This window comes from Heterodontus francisci, chromosome 4 (genome assembly GCF_036365525.1).
Source record: "Heterodontus francisci isolate sHetFra1 chromosome 4, sHetFra1.hap1, whole genome shotgun sequence".
Taxonomy (NCBI): domain Eukaryota; kingdom Metazoa; phylum Chordata; class Chondrichthyes; order Heterodontiformes; family Heterodontidae; genus Heterodontus; species Heterodontus francisci.
In genome coordinates, this window is record NC_090374.1 from 11,293,163 (window position 1) to 11,314,942 (window position 21,780).

Here is a 21,780-nt window from a genome sequence, read left to right on the forward strand (position 1 = left end):
TTTCTCTGAGATCCCCTCTCATTCTTATAAACTAGCGAATACAAGCCTAATCAACCCAATCTCTCTTCATACGTCAGTCCTGCCATCCCAGGAATCAGTCTGGTGAACTTTCGCTGCACTCCCTCCATAGCAAGAACATCCTTCCTCAGATATGGAGACCAAAACTGCACACAATGCTCCAGATGTGGTCGCATCAAGGCCTTGTATAATTGTAGCAAGACATCCTTGCACCTGTGCTCAAATCCTCTCTCTATGAAGGTCAGCATACCATTTGCCTCCTTAACTGCCTGCTGCACCTGCATGCTTACTTTGCGCGGCTGGTGCAAAAGAACACCCAGGTCTCGCTGCACCTCCCCCTTTCTCAATCTATCGCCATTCAGATGATCGTCTGCCTTTCTGTTTTTGCCACCAAAGTGGATAACGTCTCATTTATCCACATTATACTGCATCTGCCATGTATTTTGCCCACTCACTCAACCTGTTCAAATCACACTGGAACTTCTCTGCATCCTCTCAGCTCACACTCCCACCCAGCTTTGTGTCGTCTATAAACTTGGATATATTACATTTAATTCCCTCATCTATATCATTGATATATATTATGAATAGCTGGGGTCCTAGCACTGATCCCTGCGGTACCCCACTAGTCACTGCCTGCCACTCGGAAAAAGACCCATTTATTCCCACTCTTTGTTTCCTGTCTGCCAACCAGTTCTCTATCCATGTCAGTACCTTACCCCCAATTCCATGTGCTTTAATTTTGTATGCTAACTTCTTATGTGGGGCCTTATCAAAAGCCTTCTGAAAGTCCAAATACACCACATCCGCTGGTTCTCCCTTATCCTACGAGTTGCATCCTCAAAAAATTCCAGTAGATTTGTCATGCATGATTTCCCTTCCGTAAATCCATGTTGACTTTGTCCGATCCTGTCATTGTTTTCCAAGTGCTCTGCTATTACAACTTTTATAATGGACTCTAGCATTTTCCCCGCTACTGTTGTCAGGCTAACAGGTCTATAATTTCCTGTTTTCTCTCTACCTCCTTTTTTAAACAGTGGGGTTACATTAGCTCCAATCTGTTGGAACTGTTCCAGAGTCTATAGAATTTTGAAAAATGACCAGCAAAGCATCTACTATTTCTAGGGCCACTTCCTTAAGTACTGTGGGATGTAGATTATCAGGCCCTGGGGATTTATCGGCCTTCAATCCCATCTATTTTCCTAACACCATTTCCCCTGCTAATACTGATTTCATACAGTTCCTCCTTCTCACTAGACCCTATGTTCCCCAACATTTCTGGGAGGTAATTTGTATCCTCCTTAGTGAAGACAGAACCAAAGTATGTATTTAATTGGTCTGCCATTTCTTTGTTCCCCTTTATAAATACCCCCGTTTCCCCACATTTCTCTTCACTAATATTTTTCTCTTCACATATCTATAGAAGCTTTTAAAGTTAGTTTTTATGTTTTCTGCAAGCTTACCCTCATACTTTTCCCCTTCTTAATCAATCCCTTTGTCCTCTTTTGCTGAATTCTATACTGTTCCCAATCCTCAGGTTTGCTACTTGTTCTGGCCATTTTATATTTCTCCTCCTTGAATCTAATACTGTCCTAATTTCTTTTGTAAGCCACAGTTGAGCCACCTTTCCTGTTTTATTTTTGCGCCATACTGGAATGAACAATTGTTGTAATTCATCCATGTGCTCTTTAAATGCTAGCCATTGCCTATCTACTGTCAACCCTTTAAGTAACGTTCCCCAATTTATAATAGCCAATACGCGCCTCATACCGTCATAGTTTCCTTTATTTAGATTCAGGACCTTAGTCTCTGGATCAGCGCTCTCACTCTCCATCTTAATGATGAATAATGGGCTACCTTCAAAGCAGTTCAGACACAGTCGAGGTATGGTCCCTCGAAGGGGAAAGGTAGAGCAAACAAATCTAGAGCTCCCTGGATGACAAAAGAGGCAGAGATTAAGATAAAGGAGAAAAAGTGTGCTTATGACATATGCTAGGTAAGAAAATACTATGGAAAACCAGGCTGAATATAGAAGATCCAGAGCAGAAGTGAAAAAGCAAATAAGAGAAGCAAAGAGAGAGCATGAGAAGAGACTGGCAGCTATCATTAAAGAAAATCCCAAAGTTTTCTAAAGGCAGATAAATAGGAAAAGGGTGGTAAAAGGAGGAGGTGGGCCGATTAGAGACCAGAAAAGGGATTTACACATGGATGCAGAGGGCATAGTTGAGGTATTAAATGAATACATTGCATCTGTCTTTACCAAGGAAGAAGATGCAACCCAGGCAATGTTGAAAGAGGAGGTAAGTCAGACACTAGAGGGGTTTAAAATTGATAGAGGAAGTATTAGATAGGCTGTCTGTATTTAAAGCAGATAAAGTACCAGGACGAGATGAGATGCACCCAAGGATACGGAGGAAAGCGAGGGTGGAAATTGAAGAGGCATTGGCCAGAATGTTTCAGTCTTCCTTAGGCTCGGGGGTGGTGCCAGAGGACTGGAGAATTGCAAACGTTGCACCCTTGTTCATAAAAGAGTGTAAAGATAAGCCCAGCAACTACAGGCCAGTCAGTTTAACTTCAGTGGTGGGGAAACTTCATTTTAGTAGGAAGATCATGGAGAGACAATATAAAACAAAGGGTACAATTCTAAAGTGGGTGCAGGGGCAGAGGGACTTAGGTGTATATGTGCATAAGTCATTGAAGGCGGCAGAACAGGTTGAGAGAGCGGTTAATAAAGCATACGTTATCCTGGGCTTTATTAATAGGGGCATTGATTTCAAGAGCAAGTAATTTTTGTTGAACTTGTATAAGACACTAGCTCGGCCTCAGCTGGAGTATTGCGTCTAGTTCTGGGTGCCGCACCTGAGGAAAGATGTGAGGGCATTGGAGAGAGTACAGAAGAGATTTACGAGAATGGTTCCAGGGATGAGGACCTTCAGTTATGTAGATAGATTGGAGAAGAGAAGGCTGAGAGTTGATTTGATAGAGGTATTCAAATTCATGAGGGATCTGGACAGAGTAGATAAAAATTGTTCCCACTCGTGATAGGATCGAGAATGAGAGGGCACAGATTTAAAGTATTTGGTAAGAGAAGCAAACGTGACAGGAGGAAAAACTATGTCATGCAGCGAGTGGTTAATGTCTGGAATGCGCTGCCTGAGGGTATAGTGGAGGCAGGTTCAATTGAAGCATTCAACAGGGAATTAGACAGTTCGATGAAAAGAATGAATGTGCAGGGTTATGGGGAGAAGGCAGGGGAATGGAACTGAGGGAGTTGCTCTTTCAGAGAGTCAGTGCGGACACGATGGGCCGAATGGCCTCCTCCTGCACTGTAACGATGCTGTAATTCTGTGACCTGTGGAGAAGTGGAACTAGAGACAATAGTGCTCTCTTCCGGCCTCAGTCGTAACAACACTCCCTTCACTGCTTTAAACATAAATGAGAGAAATGGTTAAGATTTGCAGTTGCTGAAACCAGTGTGCAGGCCAGAAAGCTACAGGGTACCCAGGGCAGAGATGTGATACTGTTTTGAAGCCTGCACTCAGCTTTTTTGGAAGCCTGAGATGGAAAGGTCAGAGAAGGAATGGAAGTGAGAGGTACGAGAGTGAGGGTAGCTAAAATTCACAGAATCGCAGAATTGTTGCAATGCAGAAGGAGACCATTTGGCCCATCATGTCTGCACCGACTCTGCGAAAGAGCAATTCACTTAGTGCCATTCCCCACCTTCTCGTCGAAACCCTGCACATTCTTCCTTTTCGTGTAACAGTCTAATTCCCTTTTGAATGCTTCAGTTGAACCTGCCTCCACCACACTTTCAGGCAGTGCATTCCAGACCTTAGCACTTGCTGCGTGGAAATGTTTTTCCTCATTTCGCGTTTGCTTCTCTTGCCAATTACTTTAAATCCGTGCCCTCTCATTCTCGATCCTTTCATGAGTGGGAACAGTTTCTCTTGATCTACTCTGTCTAGACCGTTCATGATTTTGAATACCTCTATCAAATCAGCTGTCAGTCTTCCCTTCTCCAAGGAAAGCCGTCCAAATTCTCCAATCTATCTTCATAACTAAAGTTATTTATCCCTGGAGCCGTTCTAATGAATATTTTCTGTACTCTCTCCAATGCCCTCACATCTTTCCTCAAGTGCAGCGCCCAATAAAGCTCAGGATACTGTATGCTTTATTAACTGCTCTCTCAACCTGTCCTGCCACCTTCAATTACTTATGCAGATATATATCCAGGTCCCTCTGCTACTGCACCCGCTTTAGAATTGTCCCCTTTGTTTTATATTGTCTCTCCATGTTCTTCTTACCAAAATTAATCTCTCCATATTTTTCTGCATTGAACTTCATCTGCCACCCGTCTGCCCATTCCCCCAACTTGTCTACGCCCTCATGCAGTTCTACAATATCTTCCTCACAGTTCACATTGCTTCCAAGTTCCGTATCATCCGCAAACTTTGAAGTTGTGTCCTGTACACCAAGGTCATGAATATACATCAGGAAAAGCAAGGGTCCCAACACTGATCCCTGGGGAAACATAGAAAATAGGAGCAGGAGTAGGCCATTCGGCCCTTCGAGCCTGCTCTGCCATTCATTATGATCATCGCTGATCATCCAACTCAGTAGCCTGTTCCCACTTTTGCCCCATACCCTTTGATCCCTTTAGACCCAAGAGCTATATCAAACTCCTTCTTGAAAACATACAGTATTTTGGCCTCAACTGCTTTCTGTGGTAGCGAATTCCACAGGCTCACCACTCTCTGGGTGAAGAGATTTCTCCTCATCTCAGTCCTGAAAGGATTACCCCATATCCTTAGACTATGACCCATGGTTCTGGACTCCCCCATCATTGGGAACATCCTTCCTGCATCTACCCTTCCAAGTCCTGTTAGAATTTTATAGGTTTCTGAGATTCCCCCTCACTCTTCTGAACTCCAGCGAATATAATCCTAACCGACTCAATCTGTCCTCATACGTCAGTCCCACCATCCCAGGAATCAGTCTGGTAAACCTTTGCTGCACTCCCTCAAAAGCAAGAACATCCTTCCTCAGATAAGGAGATCAAAACTGCACACAATATTCCAGGTGTGGCCTCACCAAGGCCCTGTATAATTGCAGCAAGACATCCCTGCTCCTGTACTCTAATCTTCTTGCTATGAAGGCCAACATACCATTTGCCTTTTTTACTGCCTGTTGCACCTATAATTTTTACACCTCTCTGTAATTTCCTTCACGTCCTTCCCACTAGTTGGTGGCCAAGAGACAACACTGAGCAATGTAACTGCACCTTTTTTGTTCCTGAACTCTCGCCAAGTTGATTCTGTCCACAACCCCTCTGGGACATCCTTTTTCTCCAGTACTGCAATGCTGTTCTTAATCAATACTGCCACCCCTCCCCCTTTTTTCCTTTCCTATCTTTCCTGAACACCTTGTATTCAGGAATATTCAATACCCAGTCTTGCCCTCTTTGAGCCAAGTCTCTGTTATAGCCAGAACATTCATATTTCCACATGTCAATTTGTGCCTGTACCTCACCAATCTTATTAACAATACTCCGTGCATTCACATACATGCATATTAACCCTGATTTAGAATGAATAACCCTGCCGAAAGAAGAGAGATATTGTGATGAGATGTTGTGGAAGGTGATCCAATGAATGTGGAGATTAGTAAGGTGGAAAATGAGACTAAGTTAAATTCTGTCATCAGTGGGCTATCTGGAATAGAGTGGCTGAGTAGGATTGGAACATATTCTACAAAAAGAGAGGCCTAGTTGGGATCAATGTGGATATCGAGATAACTTGGATCTGGAAAATATGAGTGGAGGTGAGAGAAATTAAGGTTGAGAAAAAGTTTAGTTAAACAGAGATGGATGTGGTGTTGGAGAGAGACTGGGTCTCTGTTCTTGCTTTTCCTACATCAATTTACGCTGTTGGTTTTTAACTGGATCGTAGGTGGATCTCGCAAGTCATCAAAAGTTAGTGTTTATTGACCTGATATGTTATTTATACTGTTATGCACCATTTAAAAATTGTTTTCTCTAATAGTACCTTCTTTTAGATAGTCCCCCTGTTCTCCAGATGCTGTGAAAGGGGACTTGATGTGTGTCAATATGCACTTGATTTCTACATAATTAGATGGAAAACCATAGTTTACATTCACTAGAAATTGGGTTGAGTCTGGTCAAAAGTTAATAGAGAGAAGGTTTTCTTTATTTCAGTCTGGACTGTAGTTGTACCCAGGGTTATGAGGTGAAAGAGCAGTGTCTAATTCATTTCATCACCCTTGCTCCAAATGTTCAAGGAATTCATTTCATCTGATGCATCTGTATTAAAATTTAAATTGTGATGGGAGTAGTCCTTTTCTCATAGCATTGAATAGTACAACACAGAAAGCGACCATTCAGCCCATTGAGTCTGCGCCGGCTCTTTTGAAGAGCAATCCAGTTAGACCCCTTTTCCCATGTCCTTGCAGTTTTTTCCTCCAAGTATTTATCCAATTCCCTTTTGAAGGCTCCTATTGAATCTGTTTCCACCATTCTTAGGCTATGCATTCCAGATTCTAACCACTTGTTGCGTTAAAATAAAAACTTTTTTTATTTTATGCCACCTCTAGTTCTTTTGCCAATTGCCTTTAAATCTTTGCTGTCTGGTTATCAACCCTTCAGCCTTTCACAGGAAATAGGAGTAGGCCATTCGGCCCATCGAGCCTGCTCTGCCATTCAAACAGATCATGGCTGATCATCTGTCTCTACGCCATTTTCCCCACTATCCCCATATCCCTTGATATTCAGAAATCTATCGATTTCAACGATTGAGCTTCCACAGCCTGCTGGGGTAGAGAATTGCACAGATTTACCACCCTCTCAGTAAAAATATTCCTCCTCATCTCAGTCATAAATGGCCTGCCCCTTATTCTGAGACTGTGTCCCCTGGCTCTCGACTCACCAGCCAGAGGAAACATCCTATCCACATCCACCCTGTCATGCCCTGCAAGAATTTTGTAAGTTTCAATGAGGTCACCTTTCATTCTTCGAAACTCTAGAGAATACAGGCCCAGTTTCTGCAATCTCTCCTCATAAGACAGTCTTTGGGAATAGTTTCTCTTTTTTTAAAAAAAAAAGACAAGTCTTTCCCTATTCATATTGCTCGCTTTTCCTCTCTTCAGTCGTGCTTGAACACCCTTGAGTAAAATCAACAGATAGCAACTGGGAGTATTGACAAATTGCTTAGCAGGCTTTTCTGACCTGCATATTAGTTTGATCTGATATCACGGTTATTTCTCTGGAGGAGGCCAGTAAAGCCATTCCCTAGATCATTTGATCATTACTGTTAAATTGCCTCCAGGAAAATGGAGTGACTCGTCTTACAGTTGTCATGCAGGCCCCCACCTGCCACGAATGAGGCACATATATTTCACCACATGGATGTTAAATTTTAAAATTGTTGCTGGGAAGAAAAGAAGGCTTATTACAAGGGGTTGCCAAGCCCTGGTTAGAAAGATATTTTTTTTTCATACTAGCAGTTAGTGTTGAAACAAAGAAACGAGCCCCTGCCCCAATACACAGAAGAGACCTGGTCAAACCAGTCAGGCACATGGCCAACTAGGGGAGTTTTAAATTGGAAAACAGAATTTGAACTCAGAAAGCTCTTTGCTGCTGGACTGAAAACATCTCTCTCCTGTCTGCTCTCATCTCGCTTTTTGCCAGCTTCGGAAACCATTGAAGACATATGAACCCCAAGAGAGAAAGTCTCCTACAGTGAACAAGGTTTAAGAAGAATACAGGGCTCCAACGCAAAGCAAGATCTACCTACAAGCAAGGACTACAGCGAGCTCGAAGCACAGTAACAAAAACCCCTTTTCAGAGATTGCCTCAAACCTCTCTACTTTATTTTTCCTTCTCTTTTCTGTCTCTATTTGCATGTGCCTATTACGTATGTATACTAGTGTGGGGCGTGGCAAGTATGGTGTTAACTGAATTAGAGTATAAGTTTCAATAAATTTCACTTTTCTTCTGAAAACCTAAGAAAGCCTTTTTGTGCTCATTTCTTTGCCTTGTAATTGGAAAGCGGTGAACAAGGATTCACCAAGGGGGAGCTAAAACGCAGTGTGTTTAAAACAAACCCTGTTACAATAAGATCAAGTGAAGGCTGAGAAAGACCCCTAGACACCTTTCCCACCTGGTCGTAACACAGCTAATATTTTGGCACTGAGCGGGACACTGAAGAGGCTTTCGCACATAGTTATTTAGTTGGACTGCTGCATTAGTTGGGATTGAGGGAAGTGTTCATTGTCAGCAGGGACAGATCTGGTTTTGCCATACTGCTCTGCAGTTGAATTGGGCTGAATCTAATATCCTTGTTTCATTTATACTGGCTCTAAGGACGTTGCCACAGATGCTTGTTAGTGCCTTTCCTCTTCCTTCCTCTGCTCTGCCCAAATGTGGCTTAATCATTGTAAGGCAGGGCAGTTCTCAGAATAAACAAATGCCACCCAATGACTCAGTGGTTACATGTAATACTGAGCCATGCAGGCCAGGAATGGGCCCTGGTTCAATTCCAGATGTGTATTGACTTAGCTGGTCTCAGTTTGCACAGCCTTTCGTGACCTTGGGTTACAGAAAGGATAAGGACCAAGTGTCCGTAATGCTGGTTACTCTGGTTACTGTCCAGTGATGACAAACCCTCTTTTCCACCCCCCCCCCACCCAACCCCTGATGGAAAGTGCCCATGTGTGCACATAATCAGGCTGCTGCTCTGGCCACTGTCAAATATGCTGGCAGTGCTTGCTGCCTAAACTGATGTGAAGAATGGCCATTGGATGCGATACATGAGGAATAGGCACAGAGAACATCTGTGGAACTGTACCCCAACATAATAGTCTATCTGAGAAAGGAGGAAGAAGAATTGGGGTAGGATAAATTGGTAAAAGCATCTCAATAAAGAGGATTTTGTACAGTTAGATGCTATAATGGGTTGCTGAAGATTAAATAGACTTAGGACTTGTATGTTACAATGCTGAAGTGATTATGTTACTGCACTATTAATCCAGAGGCCTGAAATAATAATTCTTCAAGATGAGTTCAAATACTATCATGACTGTTTGACAATTTAACTTCAATTAAGAAAAAAATCTGGAAATGAAAATAAAAGTGACCATGCTTTTGGATTGTTGTAAAAACTAGTTCACAAATGTCCTTTTGGGAAGGGAACTGGCACCCTTGCCTGGTCTGGGCTGATGGGTGACTTCAGTCCCACACTATTGTGGTTGACTCTTGACTTTTTTTTTTATTCATTCATGGGATATGGGTGAGCTGCCTAGGCCAGCATTTAATGCCTTTTCTTTTCTTTGTTCTATCCCTAGCTGCCCTTAACTGCTTTCTGAAGTGGCCTGGCAAGCCACACGGTTGTATCAAACCACTACTGTGGTTTAAGAATGTGGCCCACCCACCCCTTGGGGCAACTAAGGATGGACAATAAATGCAGGTCTTGCCAGTGCTACCCATATCACAAGAATGAATAAAAGTAGATCAAATGTGCTAAAGGGCCACCTTTATCCTAGCCGACCTTAGCCATCATATTCAAAAGTCTAACTGGAGCTCATATAATATGAAATTGCTGACTAAATTTATGATTATCATCACTGGTGTAGGGTAATATTTCTTTAATCATATTCATAGCTCTAGCCTTGGTTTAACACTGAAGCCGTTAGATTAATGGTACTCACTCTACTCTAGGCCTCTGTTCAAGGCCTGCCTTACTGAGATATTGCTTGAGCTTCGATCAAGTGCTGTTCCCTCCTTTTCTTATACTGGCAAAATAAACACAGCAAACATTATTAGGAGGCAGGATCATTCCAGTTTCCATTAAGTTAGTGAAAATACCTTCAATTGCGAAAGACTGGATGATGTGGATGAGGAGAGTCTGATGGGTTCAAACACATAATTTACTAAAAGTGCAAGTGCAGGTTTTGTTTAATTTGTTTTTGCTGGCAAGGTCAGCATTTATTGCCGATCCCTAATTTCCTTGAAACAAAGAGGCTTAATAGACCATTTCAGAGGGCAGTTAAGTTGTGGGTATGGAGTCACGTGTAGGCCAGACTGGGTAAGGATGGCAGGTTTCTTCCCTTGAAGGACATTAGTGAACCAGAAGGGTTTTTCATAGTTTCATGATCATTATTAATGAGACTAGCATTTAATTCTGGATTGATTTATTAATTGAATTTTAAATTTCCGCATCTGCTGTGGTGAGATTTGAACTAATGTCGCTGGAGCATTAGTCCAGGCCTGTCTATTACTAGTCCAGTAACATTACCACTCTGCTACCAGCTACTCAGATTTTATCTGAGTAGATAAAATCTTTATAAAGTCCAACAGTGGACTTTTGGGATTTATACATAGGGGCACAGTGTGCAAGGGTGTAGAAATAGTATGTTTGTACAACTCAGTGGTTGAACTGCAGTTTTGAGCACCCCATTATGGAAAGAATATTAAAACCACAGAGAGCATACAGGGTAGATTCACCAGGATGAAACCAAGAATGGAAAACTTACAATTAATTATAAGGCACTAGAGTGCCAGTTCCATTTTCAAGGAAAAATGGAATGAAGATTTTTTAAAATGATGTGCTTTGACGGCTTAATAGGGAAAAATTATTTCTCATTGGGGAGTCAATATGGAGGTATCAATTCAAAATTATCACTGGCAATGTGAGGAGAGGTCAGGAGATTTTTTTAATGCAATGTTGTAGCAGGGAATGTTTTGCCATGGGCTAGTTGAATTGGATAAATATTTAAAGCAGTGGGATTAGTTCTGTATCACTCTAGCACATACACATTAGGCCATATCGGTTTAAGCTTCCATGATTCAATCAATTGAAACTGTTGTAACATTACTGCAGGACCTTTTCTTTCTCTGTTGCTGTGGTACGTATTTGGCCTCCACTTGGTAATTGCCCAGCATGGCGTGACTGAAATCAGGAGCTGACTGTGTCGAAAGTCAGAGCATACACTTATCTCATTATGGCCCTCAAGCAATATTCTGTTTCTGATAGTAGACACAAAGTTAGTAACACTGTTCAGACTTTGACATTTTGGTCAAACTCGCATTTAACATGTCTATCTCTCTTCCTCCATAGTTACTCTGTAATGTTGGCCACTGTGAAGAGAAACTAGGTTTTACTTATGAAGAAATTATTATATGGTAAGTTCAGTAAAGAGCTGGTATTTGTGACTGATGAGTGGAAGCTCGTAACCTCTGTCACTGTTGAGTTTATTGCATCGTTCTAGTTTAGGGGATTTCCTCTCCTGAGTAATGTGGATCTTTCACCTTCACTGGGCTAATGGGAAGATTCTTGGTAGTGTAGATGAGCAGAGAGATCTTGGTATCCAGGTACATAAATCCCTGAAAGTTGCTACCCAGGTTAATAGGGCTGTTAAGAAGGCATATGGTGTGTTAGCCTTTATTAGTAGGGGGATCGAGTTTCAGAGCCACGGGGTCATGATGCAGCTGTACAAAACTCTGGTGAGGCCGCACCTGGAGTATTGCGTGCAGTTCTGGTCACCGCATTATAGGAAGGATGTCGAAGCTTTGGAAAGGGTGCAGAGGAGATTTACTAGGATGTTGCCTGGTATGGAAGGAAGGTCTTACGAGGAAAGGCTGAGGGACTTGGGGTTGTTTTCGTTAGAGAGAAGGAGGAGGAGAGGTGACTTAATAGAGACATACAAGATAATCAGAGGGTTAGATAGGGTGGATAGTGAGAGTCTTTTTCCTCGGATGAGGATGGCAAACACGAGGGGACATAGCTTTAAGTTGAGGGGTGAAAGATATAGGACAGATGTCAGAGGTAGTTTCTTTACGCAGAGAGTAGTAGGGGCGTGGAACGCCCTGCCTGCAACAGTAGTAGACTCGCCAACTTTAAGGGCATTTAAGTGGTCATTGGATAGACATATGGATGTAAATGGAATAGTGTAGGTCAGATGATCGGCGCAACATCGAGGGCCGAAGGGCCTGTACTGCGCTGTAATATTCTAATTCTAATTAAGAATGTTTGTCTTCTGAGCAACCATCCCTGCCTCTGAGACAGTCAGTGGGTTCAAGCCCTGCTGTAGGATTTAATTTCATAATCTAATCTGACATTTCAGTGTGGTACTGAGGGCATGCTGCATTGTTTGAGGGGCTGTCTTTTGGACAAGATATTAAACTGAGGCCCTATCTATTTGTTCAGGTGTACATAAAGAAAATCCTATTTGAAGAATACATGGGGCATTCTTTGGTATTGTGGCCAATATTTATTCCTCAATCAGCATCACCAAAAACAGATTATTAACAACTACAGCTTGTATTTATATAGCACCTTTAACATAAAAAAGTCCCAAGGCACTTCACAGGACAGGAGCCTTATGATGCAAGGTCACATTAGGGCAGATAGCCAAAAGCTTGATCGAAGAAGTAGGTTTCAAGGAGCATCTTAAAGGAAGAAAGAGAGGTAGAGACTCGAAGGTTTAGAGAGGGAATTCCAGAGTTTCGGGCCTAGACATCTGTAGGCTTGACCACCAATATTGAAGCAATTAAAATTGGGGATGCCCAAGAGGCCAGAATTAGATGACTGCAGATATCTGAATGGGAGATTACAGAATTAGGGAGAGGTGAGGCCATGGAGGGATTTGAAAATAACAATGAGAATTTTAAAATCAAGGCATTGCTTTACTGGAAGACAGTGTAGGTCAGCAAGCATAGGGTTGATAGGTGAACAGGATGGAGTGAATAAGGACGTGGGCAGCAGAGTTTTGGATAACCGCAAGTTTATGGAGGTTAGAATGTGGAAGGTTGGTCAGGAGTGTGTTGGAATAGGCAACTCTAGAGGTAACAAAGGCATGAATGAGGGTTTCAGCAGAAGGTGAGCTGAGGCAGGCGAGCAGTTGGACATTATTACGGAGGTGCAAATAAGTGGTTTTAGTGATCGCACAGATATATTGGACGTTCATCTCGGGGTCAAATATGACAGCAAGGTTGTGAACAGTCTAGTTTAATCTCAGGGACAGGGATGGACTCGATAGCTAGGGAACGATGTTTGGAGCGGGAACCAAATGCAATAGCTTCTGTCTTCCCAGTATTTAATTGGAGGAAACGTCTGCTGATCCAGCATTAGATTCACCAAGCTGACTGATAATTTAGCAATAGTGGAGGAGTTGAGAAAGGTGGTGGTAAGGTAGAGCTGGGTATTGACATGTGGAAAACTAATGCTGTGCTTTCTGATGATGTCGCCGAGGGCAACATGTAGATGAGAAATGGAAAAGGGACAAGGATAGATCCTTGGGGGCACCACAGGTAACAGTACAGGAGTGGGAAGAGAAGCCATTGCAAATGATACTCTGGCTGCGATTAGATTGATAAGAATGGAACCAGGCTAGTGCAGTCCCACCCAGCTGGGCAATAGTGGAGAGGCATTGGAGGAGGATGGTATGGTCAACTTTGTCAAAGACTGTAGACAGGTCGCGAAGAACGAGGGGGATAGTTTGCCTCTGTCACAGTCATGTAGGATATTATTTGTGACTATGATGAGTTGTTTCGGTAGTGTGGCAGGGGCAGAAACCTGATTGAAGATCTTGTCAGTTGTCCCATTCACTGTTCATGGCACCTTGCTGTGCCTAATTTGGTTGCTGGATTTGCCTTCAAAATAACAGTGACCACATTTCAAAAGTAATTCATTGACTATGAAGTGCTTTGAGATGTGCTGAAGGTACTGTGTAGCTGCTTGTTCTTCCTCCCTTAATAAACATTCGTCCTCTTATACAGTTTGCGATTAGCGTTGTTAAATGAAGCTAAAGAGGTGCGTGCAGCTGGTCTCCGTGCCCTCCGATATCTCATCCGAGACTCCGGTATTCTCCAGAAGGTGCTGAGACTGCGTGTGGATTATTTAATAGCTAGGTTAGTATGTGCGGTTTGGCTCCTTTTTGATTTCAGTTGTGTGATGTTTCATTAAAAATATGTAACAGATCGCCCGATTGCTCAATTGCTAAATGTACTGACTGGGTGGAGCTTGCATAAGTGTGCGCAGTTTGTTGTTGTGAACTCTAAGGAGCTTGGCTGATTCTTCTACATTCTACAAGTCGATTCACTTGTACCCTTATTGCTGGCAGGGAGATTTCCAACCTGTAAGTCTAAGCTGTTTTTCTGTTGATTTAGTACAGTGCTAGTGCCCTGCCACAGAAGTCTCGCTCAGTTCACTGGTGGTAGCTTCAAAGATTAAATCATCAGATTCTCCAGGCCACAAACTGGTATATCCAGCCTCTCCACTGGGAGCTGGTGGCACCATCGGGGCCCTACATCAGCTTGAGAATGTTCAGTTTCAAAGGACAGTGGGCTATGCAGCAGCAGTACCCTATTGTCTTTTACAATAGTTTATGAACATATGAAACTAATCTTACTGTTCATTGATCTTCCAGCCTCTGTCACACTTGGTCTGAATGACTTCAGTCAATTCTTATAAAGAAGCTGATAGTCTGATGTTTACGTTGACAAGATACAACATAAAACAAATAGTGAACTTAATGGGTGGACCCTGTCTTCAGGCATTTAATATATCAGTATATCATTTGGGAGAAATTTATTCATGTAGCACCAGCCTACGTTGATTCCCTAGGGGCAGGCAGCACCGTGGGATGCTATCTGCACAGCCCGCACGGGTTTCTTCAATATCGTTGAGGAAACACGTGAGCTGCGCAGGTAGCATCCTGCGGTGCTGCCTGCCCCCTGGGAATCGACGTAAGTCAGCATAGTACTGCTTGAAATGGCACTACATTTATTTATTCTTTCATGGGATGTGGCCATTGCTGGCAAAGCCAGCATTTGTTGCCCATCCCTAGTTGCCCTTGACAACTGAGTGGCTTGCTAGGCCATTTCAGAGGGCAGTTAAAAGTCAATCACATTGCTGTGGGTCTGAAGTCACATGTAGGCCGGACCAGGTACGAATGGCAGATTTCCTTCCCTAAAGACAGTGAACCAGATGGGTTTTTACAACAATTGACAATGATTTCTTGGTCACCATTACTGATACTAGCTTTCAATTCCAGATGTATCAATTGAATTTAAATTTCACCAGCTGCCATGGTGGGATTTGAACCCATGTCCCCAGAGTATAAGCCTGTGCCTCTGGATTGTTAATTCAGTGACATTACCACTATGCCACTGTCTCTCCCAACATGAACGAATTTCTATCCCTATATGTAGAGACATTCCTGAACCTCCAGTGATATTGACAAAATTGGAAATCTGGTGGATTGTGGGCACTAAATGGTGCTCACCGTTCTGCTAACTACTGTTTGTAGTTTTGTAAACTTTTACTAACTAACTAACTTTTGTAAAATAACATTTACAGTTGATTGTTAATGGTGCTGGGCTCTCAGCAGCAACACATGAATCTCACTCTCGTGTCAGTGCGTTGCTGGATCTAGGAGAAGAGAGAAAGACCAGGTGCCTGTCTTGCCACAGTGGGACTGATTTACATATACTGACATGTCAGTTCTAAATGATTAGGAACTGGTGCTAATCTACCAGAATGCTAAATATTCTAATAGAACTCAAATTCTCTGGATCAGTCTGAATATATAATTTTTGCCAGGGTCTGTGAATAATTAAGGTGGATGAAGGGAACTTACTTATGTACAAGTGATAAAAAGTGCATGTCACAATAGGGTGAGAAATAGTCTCAAAGTCTTTGGAAAGACTCAAACATCTCAACTCAAGGCTGAAGGGGCAAGAATTAAGAAGCGACAAGCAGAAATGAAGGGGAAAAAGAGGCATTAATTAAAATCAGTAGTTTAAACAAGGAACTAACTAGATTCTAAAAAGGAATAGAGATTTCTTAGATCATGGATGGGCAGCTGAGATCTGTTGCTTGCAATTCCTGTGCCATGTTGGAACGTGGCACTTCATTTGTGTCTTGGGTTACTTGAGCTCGAGCATAGGATTTTTGAGCTTGAGAGGCAGCTGGAGTCACTGCGGAGTATCAGGTAAGAGGAGAGTTTCCAGGATAATTCCAGGAGGTGGTCACCCCACATGCAGTGAGAGTTCAGGATAACAGATGGGTGGCCATCCAGAAAAGTAGGAAGTGCAGGAGTCTTTCTGCTGCGTGCCACTCAAACTTTTTTATTATTCTTTTATGGAATGTGGACATTGCTGGCAAGGCCAGCATTTGTTGCTCATCCCTACCTCGCCATCACCTTAAGGACAATTAGGGATGGGCAACAAATGCTGGCCTTGCTAGCGCTGCCCATATCCCATGAAAGAATAAAAAAAATTGCCCTTGACAACTGAGTGGCTTGCTAGGCCCTTTTAGAGGGCAGTTAAGAGTCAACCACATTGCTGTGGGTTTGGAGTCACATGTAGGCCAGACCAAGTAAGGACAGCAGATTTCCTTCCCTAATGGGCATTAGTGAACCAGATGTTTTTTTTTTACAATAATCAATGATAGTAATGGTGACTATGAAACTGAGACCAGCTTTCAATTCCAGATTTTTATTAATTAATTGAGTTTAAATTCCACGAGCTGCCATGGTGGGATTTGAACCCATGTCCTCAGGGCATTAGTCTGGGCCTCTGGATTATTAGTTCAGTGATATTACCACTACGCCACTGTTTCAACATTGGCGACTGCTGGGAATGATGACACCTTTAGGGTTTGCAGTCCAGTCCATGGCACCAATGGGAAAGGGACTGCACAGGAGTGAACAACGAAGAATAGAAAAGCATTCTTTATTGGAGATTCCATGGTCAGGGGGACATTTCTGTAGCTGTCATTGTGAGCCCCGCATGGTATGTTGCCTCCCTGGTGCCAGGGTAAAAGAAATCACATAGAGGGCGCACAATATTCTGCAGGGGGAGGGAGCATGCTAGAAGTTGTGGAACAGGTCAGTACCAAAGACATAGGGAGGGCAGATATTGAGGTCCTACTTTCAGGAGCTAGGGAGAAAGTTAAAAAATAGGACCTCAAAGCTAGTAACTTCTGGATTACTCCTAGTGTCACGTGCTAGTGAGAGTAGAAATAGGATAGGGAGGATCAATGCATGGCTTGAGGCATGGTGCAGGGGAGAGGGCTTCAGGTTCTTGTGACATTGGGACCAGTTTTGGGGCAGGAGGGACCTATTCCAAAGGGATGGGTTGCACCTCAATAGGACTGGGACCAATGTCCTTGTGGGGAGATTCACTATTGTGTTTGGGGAGGGTTTACACTAAATTGGCAGGGGAATGGGCACAAGCATATAGAAATAGAAAAGAGGAATAAGCTGCATAAAGGAGTGAGTGTAATAATAAAAGCAAAATACTGCAGATGTTGGAAATCTGAAATAAAAACAAATGCTGGGAATACTCAGCAGGTGTGGCAGCATCAAAGGAGTGTGTTAGATAGTACTAGAGAAGGAAGTAGTACCATATTAGAGAGGAGCAGACTAAGAAGGACTATGAGGAATACAAGGGCAGGTTTAGAATGCATAAGGTTGGTGAGCTTCAAGCACAAATATGGGAATATGATGTATCAATAACAAACATGGCTTAAAAATGGTCAGGGATACAAAGTGTTCAGAAAAGATAGGGAATGGAAAAAAAGGGAAGTGGGATAGCAGTACTGATTGTAGTGTTGGAAAGAGAGGATGTCCTTGAGGGGGCAAAGAAAGAATCCAGTTGGTTAGAGTTGAGAAGCAAAAAGGGGATGATCACACCACTGGGGGTATTCTATGGGCCTCTAAATAGTGAAAGCGAGATAGAGAAGAAAATCTGCAGGGAAGTTGTAGAACATTTACAAATTCACAAAGATGTGCAAGAACTATAGAGTGGGGGCTTTATTTTCCCCAATATCGATTGGGATAATGTTAGAGTAAAGGTAAGGAGGGGAGGAATTTCTGAAATGTGATCAGGAGAACTTCCTTGACCCGTATGATGTTGCTCCATCTAGGAAGGAGGCATTGCTGGGGAATGAGGTGGGCCAAGTGGACCAAGTGTATTGGGGGGCACTTGAGTAAGAGTAATCATCATATCATAGGTTTTGTTTAGTAATGGAAATAATAATAATGAACAATCTGAGGAGAGAAAACAGCGAGTTGTGGTAAATAGTTGTTTTCAAAATGGAGGATGGTAGACAATGGTTTTCCCCAAAGTTCGGTACTAGGACCACTGCTTTTTTGATGTGCATAAATGACTTGGAAATTGGAATGCAGAGTACAACTTAAATTTTCCAATGATACCAAAATTGGAGGTGTGGCAAAACAGTGATGATTATGCAAATCTACTGCAACATGACATAGATATGCTAGTAGAATGGGCAGACAGTGATGGAATTTAATACAGAGAAATGTGAATTGATGCATATTGGCGGAAGGGATAGGGAGAAACTATAGAATTAATGGCACAGTTCTAAAGAGTGTGCAGGGATAGAGGGACCTTGGGGTGTATGTGCACAGATCTTTGAAGGTGGTGGAACATATTGAGAGTGTAGTTAGCAAAGCATATGGAATTTTGGGCTTCATAAATAAAGATATTGAGTACAAAAGCAGGGAAATTATGCTGAACCTTTATAAAGCTCTGGTTTGGTCAAAACTGGAGTATTGCGTCCAGTTCTGGTCACCACGCTTCAGGAAGGTATTTTTTTATTGGGTCATGGGATGTGAGTGTCGCTGGCAAAGCCAGCATTAATTGCACATCCAAAATTGCCCTTGAGAAGGTGCTGGTGAGCTGCCTTCTTGAACTGCTGCAGTCCATGTTGTGTAGGTACACACAGTGCTGTTAGGGAAGGAGTTCCAGGATTTTGACCCAGCGACAGTGAAGGAACGTATGTAGTTTCAAGTCGGGATGGTATGTGGCTTGGAGGGAATCTGTAGATGGTGGTATTCCTGTGCATCTGCTGCCACTATGCGCTGGTGTTGATGGAAGTGAATGTTTAAGGTAGTGGATGGGGTGCTGATCAAGCGGTTTACTCGGATGGTGTTGAGCTTGTTGCGTGTTGTTGGAGTTGCACTCATCCAGGCAAGTGGAGAGTATTCCATCACACATCTGTCTTGTGCCTTGTAGATGGTGGACAGGCCTTGAGGATCCAGGAGGTGAGTTATTTGCTGCAGAATTCCCAGCCGCTGACATGCTCTAGTAAGCACAGTATTTATATGGGTGGTCCAGTTAAGCTTCTGGTCACTGTTGAGCCCCAGGATGTTGATGGTGGGGGATTCAGCAATGGTAATGCTGTTGATCCAAAGGAAAGATGGTTAGATTCTCTCTTGTTGGTGATGGTCATTGCCCAGCACTTGTGTGGCAGAAATATTACTTGCCCCTTATTGGCTCAAGCCAGAATGTTGTCTGGGTCTTGCTGCATGCAGGCACAGACTGCTTCAGTGTCTGAAGAATTGCGAATGGTACTGAATACTGTGCAATCGTCGGTAAACATGCTCACTTCTGACCTTATGTTGGAGGGAAAATCATTGATGAACTGGCTGAAGATGCTTGGGCCTAGGACACTACTGAGGAGCTCCTTCTAGTGATATCCTAGGGCTGAGATGATCGGCCTCCCAACAACCACAGCCCATCTTCCTTCTTGCCACAACTTGGCGAGTGTCGGAGCTAGTTCTGGATCACAAGTCTTCAGTACTCTCACCGGTATGTTGTCAGGGCCCATAGAATTTGCTGTAGAGCAGTGCCTTCAGCCATTGCATGATATCAGGTGGAGTGAATTTAGTTAGCTTCTGTGATGGTTGGACCTCAGGAGGAGGCCGAGATGGATCATGCACTTGGCACATATGGCTAAAGATTGTTGCAAATGTTTCAGCCTTGTAATTTGCAATGATGTGCTGAGCTCCCCCATCATTGAGGATGGGGATGTTTGTAGAACCTCCCTCCGGTTAGCTGTTTAATTTTCCACTACCATTCGCGACTGGTTATGGCAGGATTGTAGAGCTTTGATTTGATCCGTTGGTTGTGGGGTTGCTTAGCTCTGTCTATCGCACACTGCTTCCTCTGTTCGGCATGCATATATCCTGTGATGTAGCTTCACCAGGTTCGCACCTTATTTTTAGGTATGCTTGGTGCAGCTCCTGGCATGCTCTCCTGCACTCTTCATTGAACCGGCGTTGATCCCTTAGCTTGACGGTAATTGTCGACTGAGGGATATACCATGCCATCAGGTTACAGATTGTGGTGGAATACAATTTTGCTGCTCATGGATGCCCAGTTTTGAGCTGCTAGATCTATTCCGAATATATCCCATTTAGCATGGTGCTAGTGCCACACAACACGATGAATGGTGTCTTCATTGTGAAGACAAGACAGCGGATGTGAGGGTCCTTGAGAGGGTGCAGAAGAGATTAACCAAAATGCATCCAGGGATGAGGGATTTTAACTACAAGGTTAGGTTGCAGAAGCTGGGTTTGTTCTAATCTGTGCAAAGGAGATTGAGGGGAGATTTGATCGAGGTGTACAAGATTATGACAGGTTTACATAAAGTAGGCAAAGAAAAGCTGTTCCCTTTAACTGATGGGACTAGGACGAAGGGATACAGATTGGATACAGGCGCAGGTTTTGGGCAAGAGAAGCAGGGGGAATGTGACGAAGAACTTTTTATATAGCAAGTGGTAATGACCTGGAACTCGTTGCCCATGAGGTGGAAGTATAGATAATTAATGATTTCAAAAGGAAATTGGATGGGCACTTGAGGGAAATAAACTTATTGGGCTCCGGGGATAGAGCGAGGGAATGGGACTGATTGAATTACTGTACAAAAAGCGGGCATGAGTTTGATGATGAATGGCCACCTGTATTGTTATGATTCTATGAGTCTAAGGAAATGCAAGATGCAAACATGAGCCTGGAGGCAAGTAGGTGATCAGTCCGGCTCCCCTTATTGCCGACAAAAGCTCGTTGTGTCCCTTGGTGGTGTTGGCTCTGCCAAAGTTGGGTCTTCACAGGCACAAATCTGCCTCCAACATAGTAATAATGATAGTTATTGGAGGAAGCCCACTTGGAGGAAGCACTGAGGGTGGCAAGGGCGCAGAATGTACTCTGGGTGGGAGATTTCAATGTCCATCACCCAGAGTGGCTGCGTAGCACCACTACTGACTGAGCTGGCTGAGTCCTAAAGGACATATCTGCTAGACTGGGTCTGCGGCAGGTGGTGAGGAAACCAACAAGAGGGAAAAACTTTCTTGACCTCGTCCTCAGCAATCTGCCTGTCGCAGATCCATCTATCGATGACCGTATTGGTAGGAGTGACCACCGCACAGTCCTTGTGGAGACAAAGACCCATCTTCACATTGAAGATACCCTCCATTGTGTTGTGTGGCACTACCACCGTGCTAAATGGGATAAATTTCAAACAGATCTAGCAACTCAAAAGTGGGCATCCATGAGGTGCTGTGGGCCATCGACAGCAGTAGAATTTTACTCGACCACAATCTGTAACCTCATGGCCTGACCTATCCCCCACTCTACCATTACCATCAAGCCAGGGGAATTAACCCTGGTTCAATGAAGAGTGTCGGAGGGCATGCCAGGAGCAGCACCAGACATACCTCAAAATGAGGTGTCAACCTGGTGAAGCTACAACACAGGACTACTTCCATGCCAAACAGTATAAGAAGCATGTGATAGACACCACTCAGTGTAGTAATACCATAATAGTTACTATGAGCACGACTCCAATTTGATAATACAGTGGTTACTGTGTATGATACCACTCCAGCATAGTAATACAATGATAGATTACTGTGTATGACACCACTCCAGTATTGTAATAC

At 43.2% G+C, this 21,780-nt stretch overlaps 1 protein-coding gene across 3 annotated transcripts in view; it reads left to right on the forward strand.

Annotated features, from left to right (window-relative positions):
- rictora (RPTOR independent companion of MTOR, complex 2 a) overlaps nucleotides 1–21,780 on the forward strand; it is a 373,719-nt gene that overhangs the window by 145,139 nt on the left and 206,800 nt on the right. For 2 of the 3 annotated variants that reach the window (XM_068029133.1, XM_068029132.1), the window contains 2 exons: nucleotides 11,148–11,212; nucleotides 13,808–13,939. The exons of the other annotated variant lie outside the window; for it this stretch is intronic. In XM_068029133.1, coding sequence (XP_067885234.1) covers nucleotides 11,148–11,212; nucleotides 13,808–13,939 — 197 coding nt within the window. The remainder of the gene's footprint in view (nucleotides 1–11,147; nucleotides 11,213–13,807; nucleotides 13,940–21,780) is intronic. 3 annotated transcript variants of the gene reach the window in all.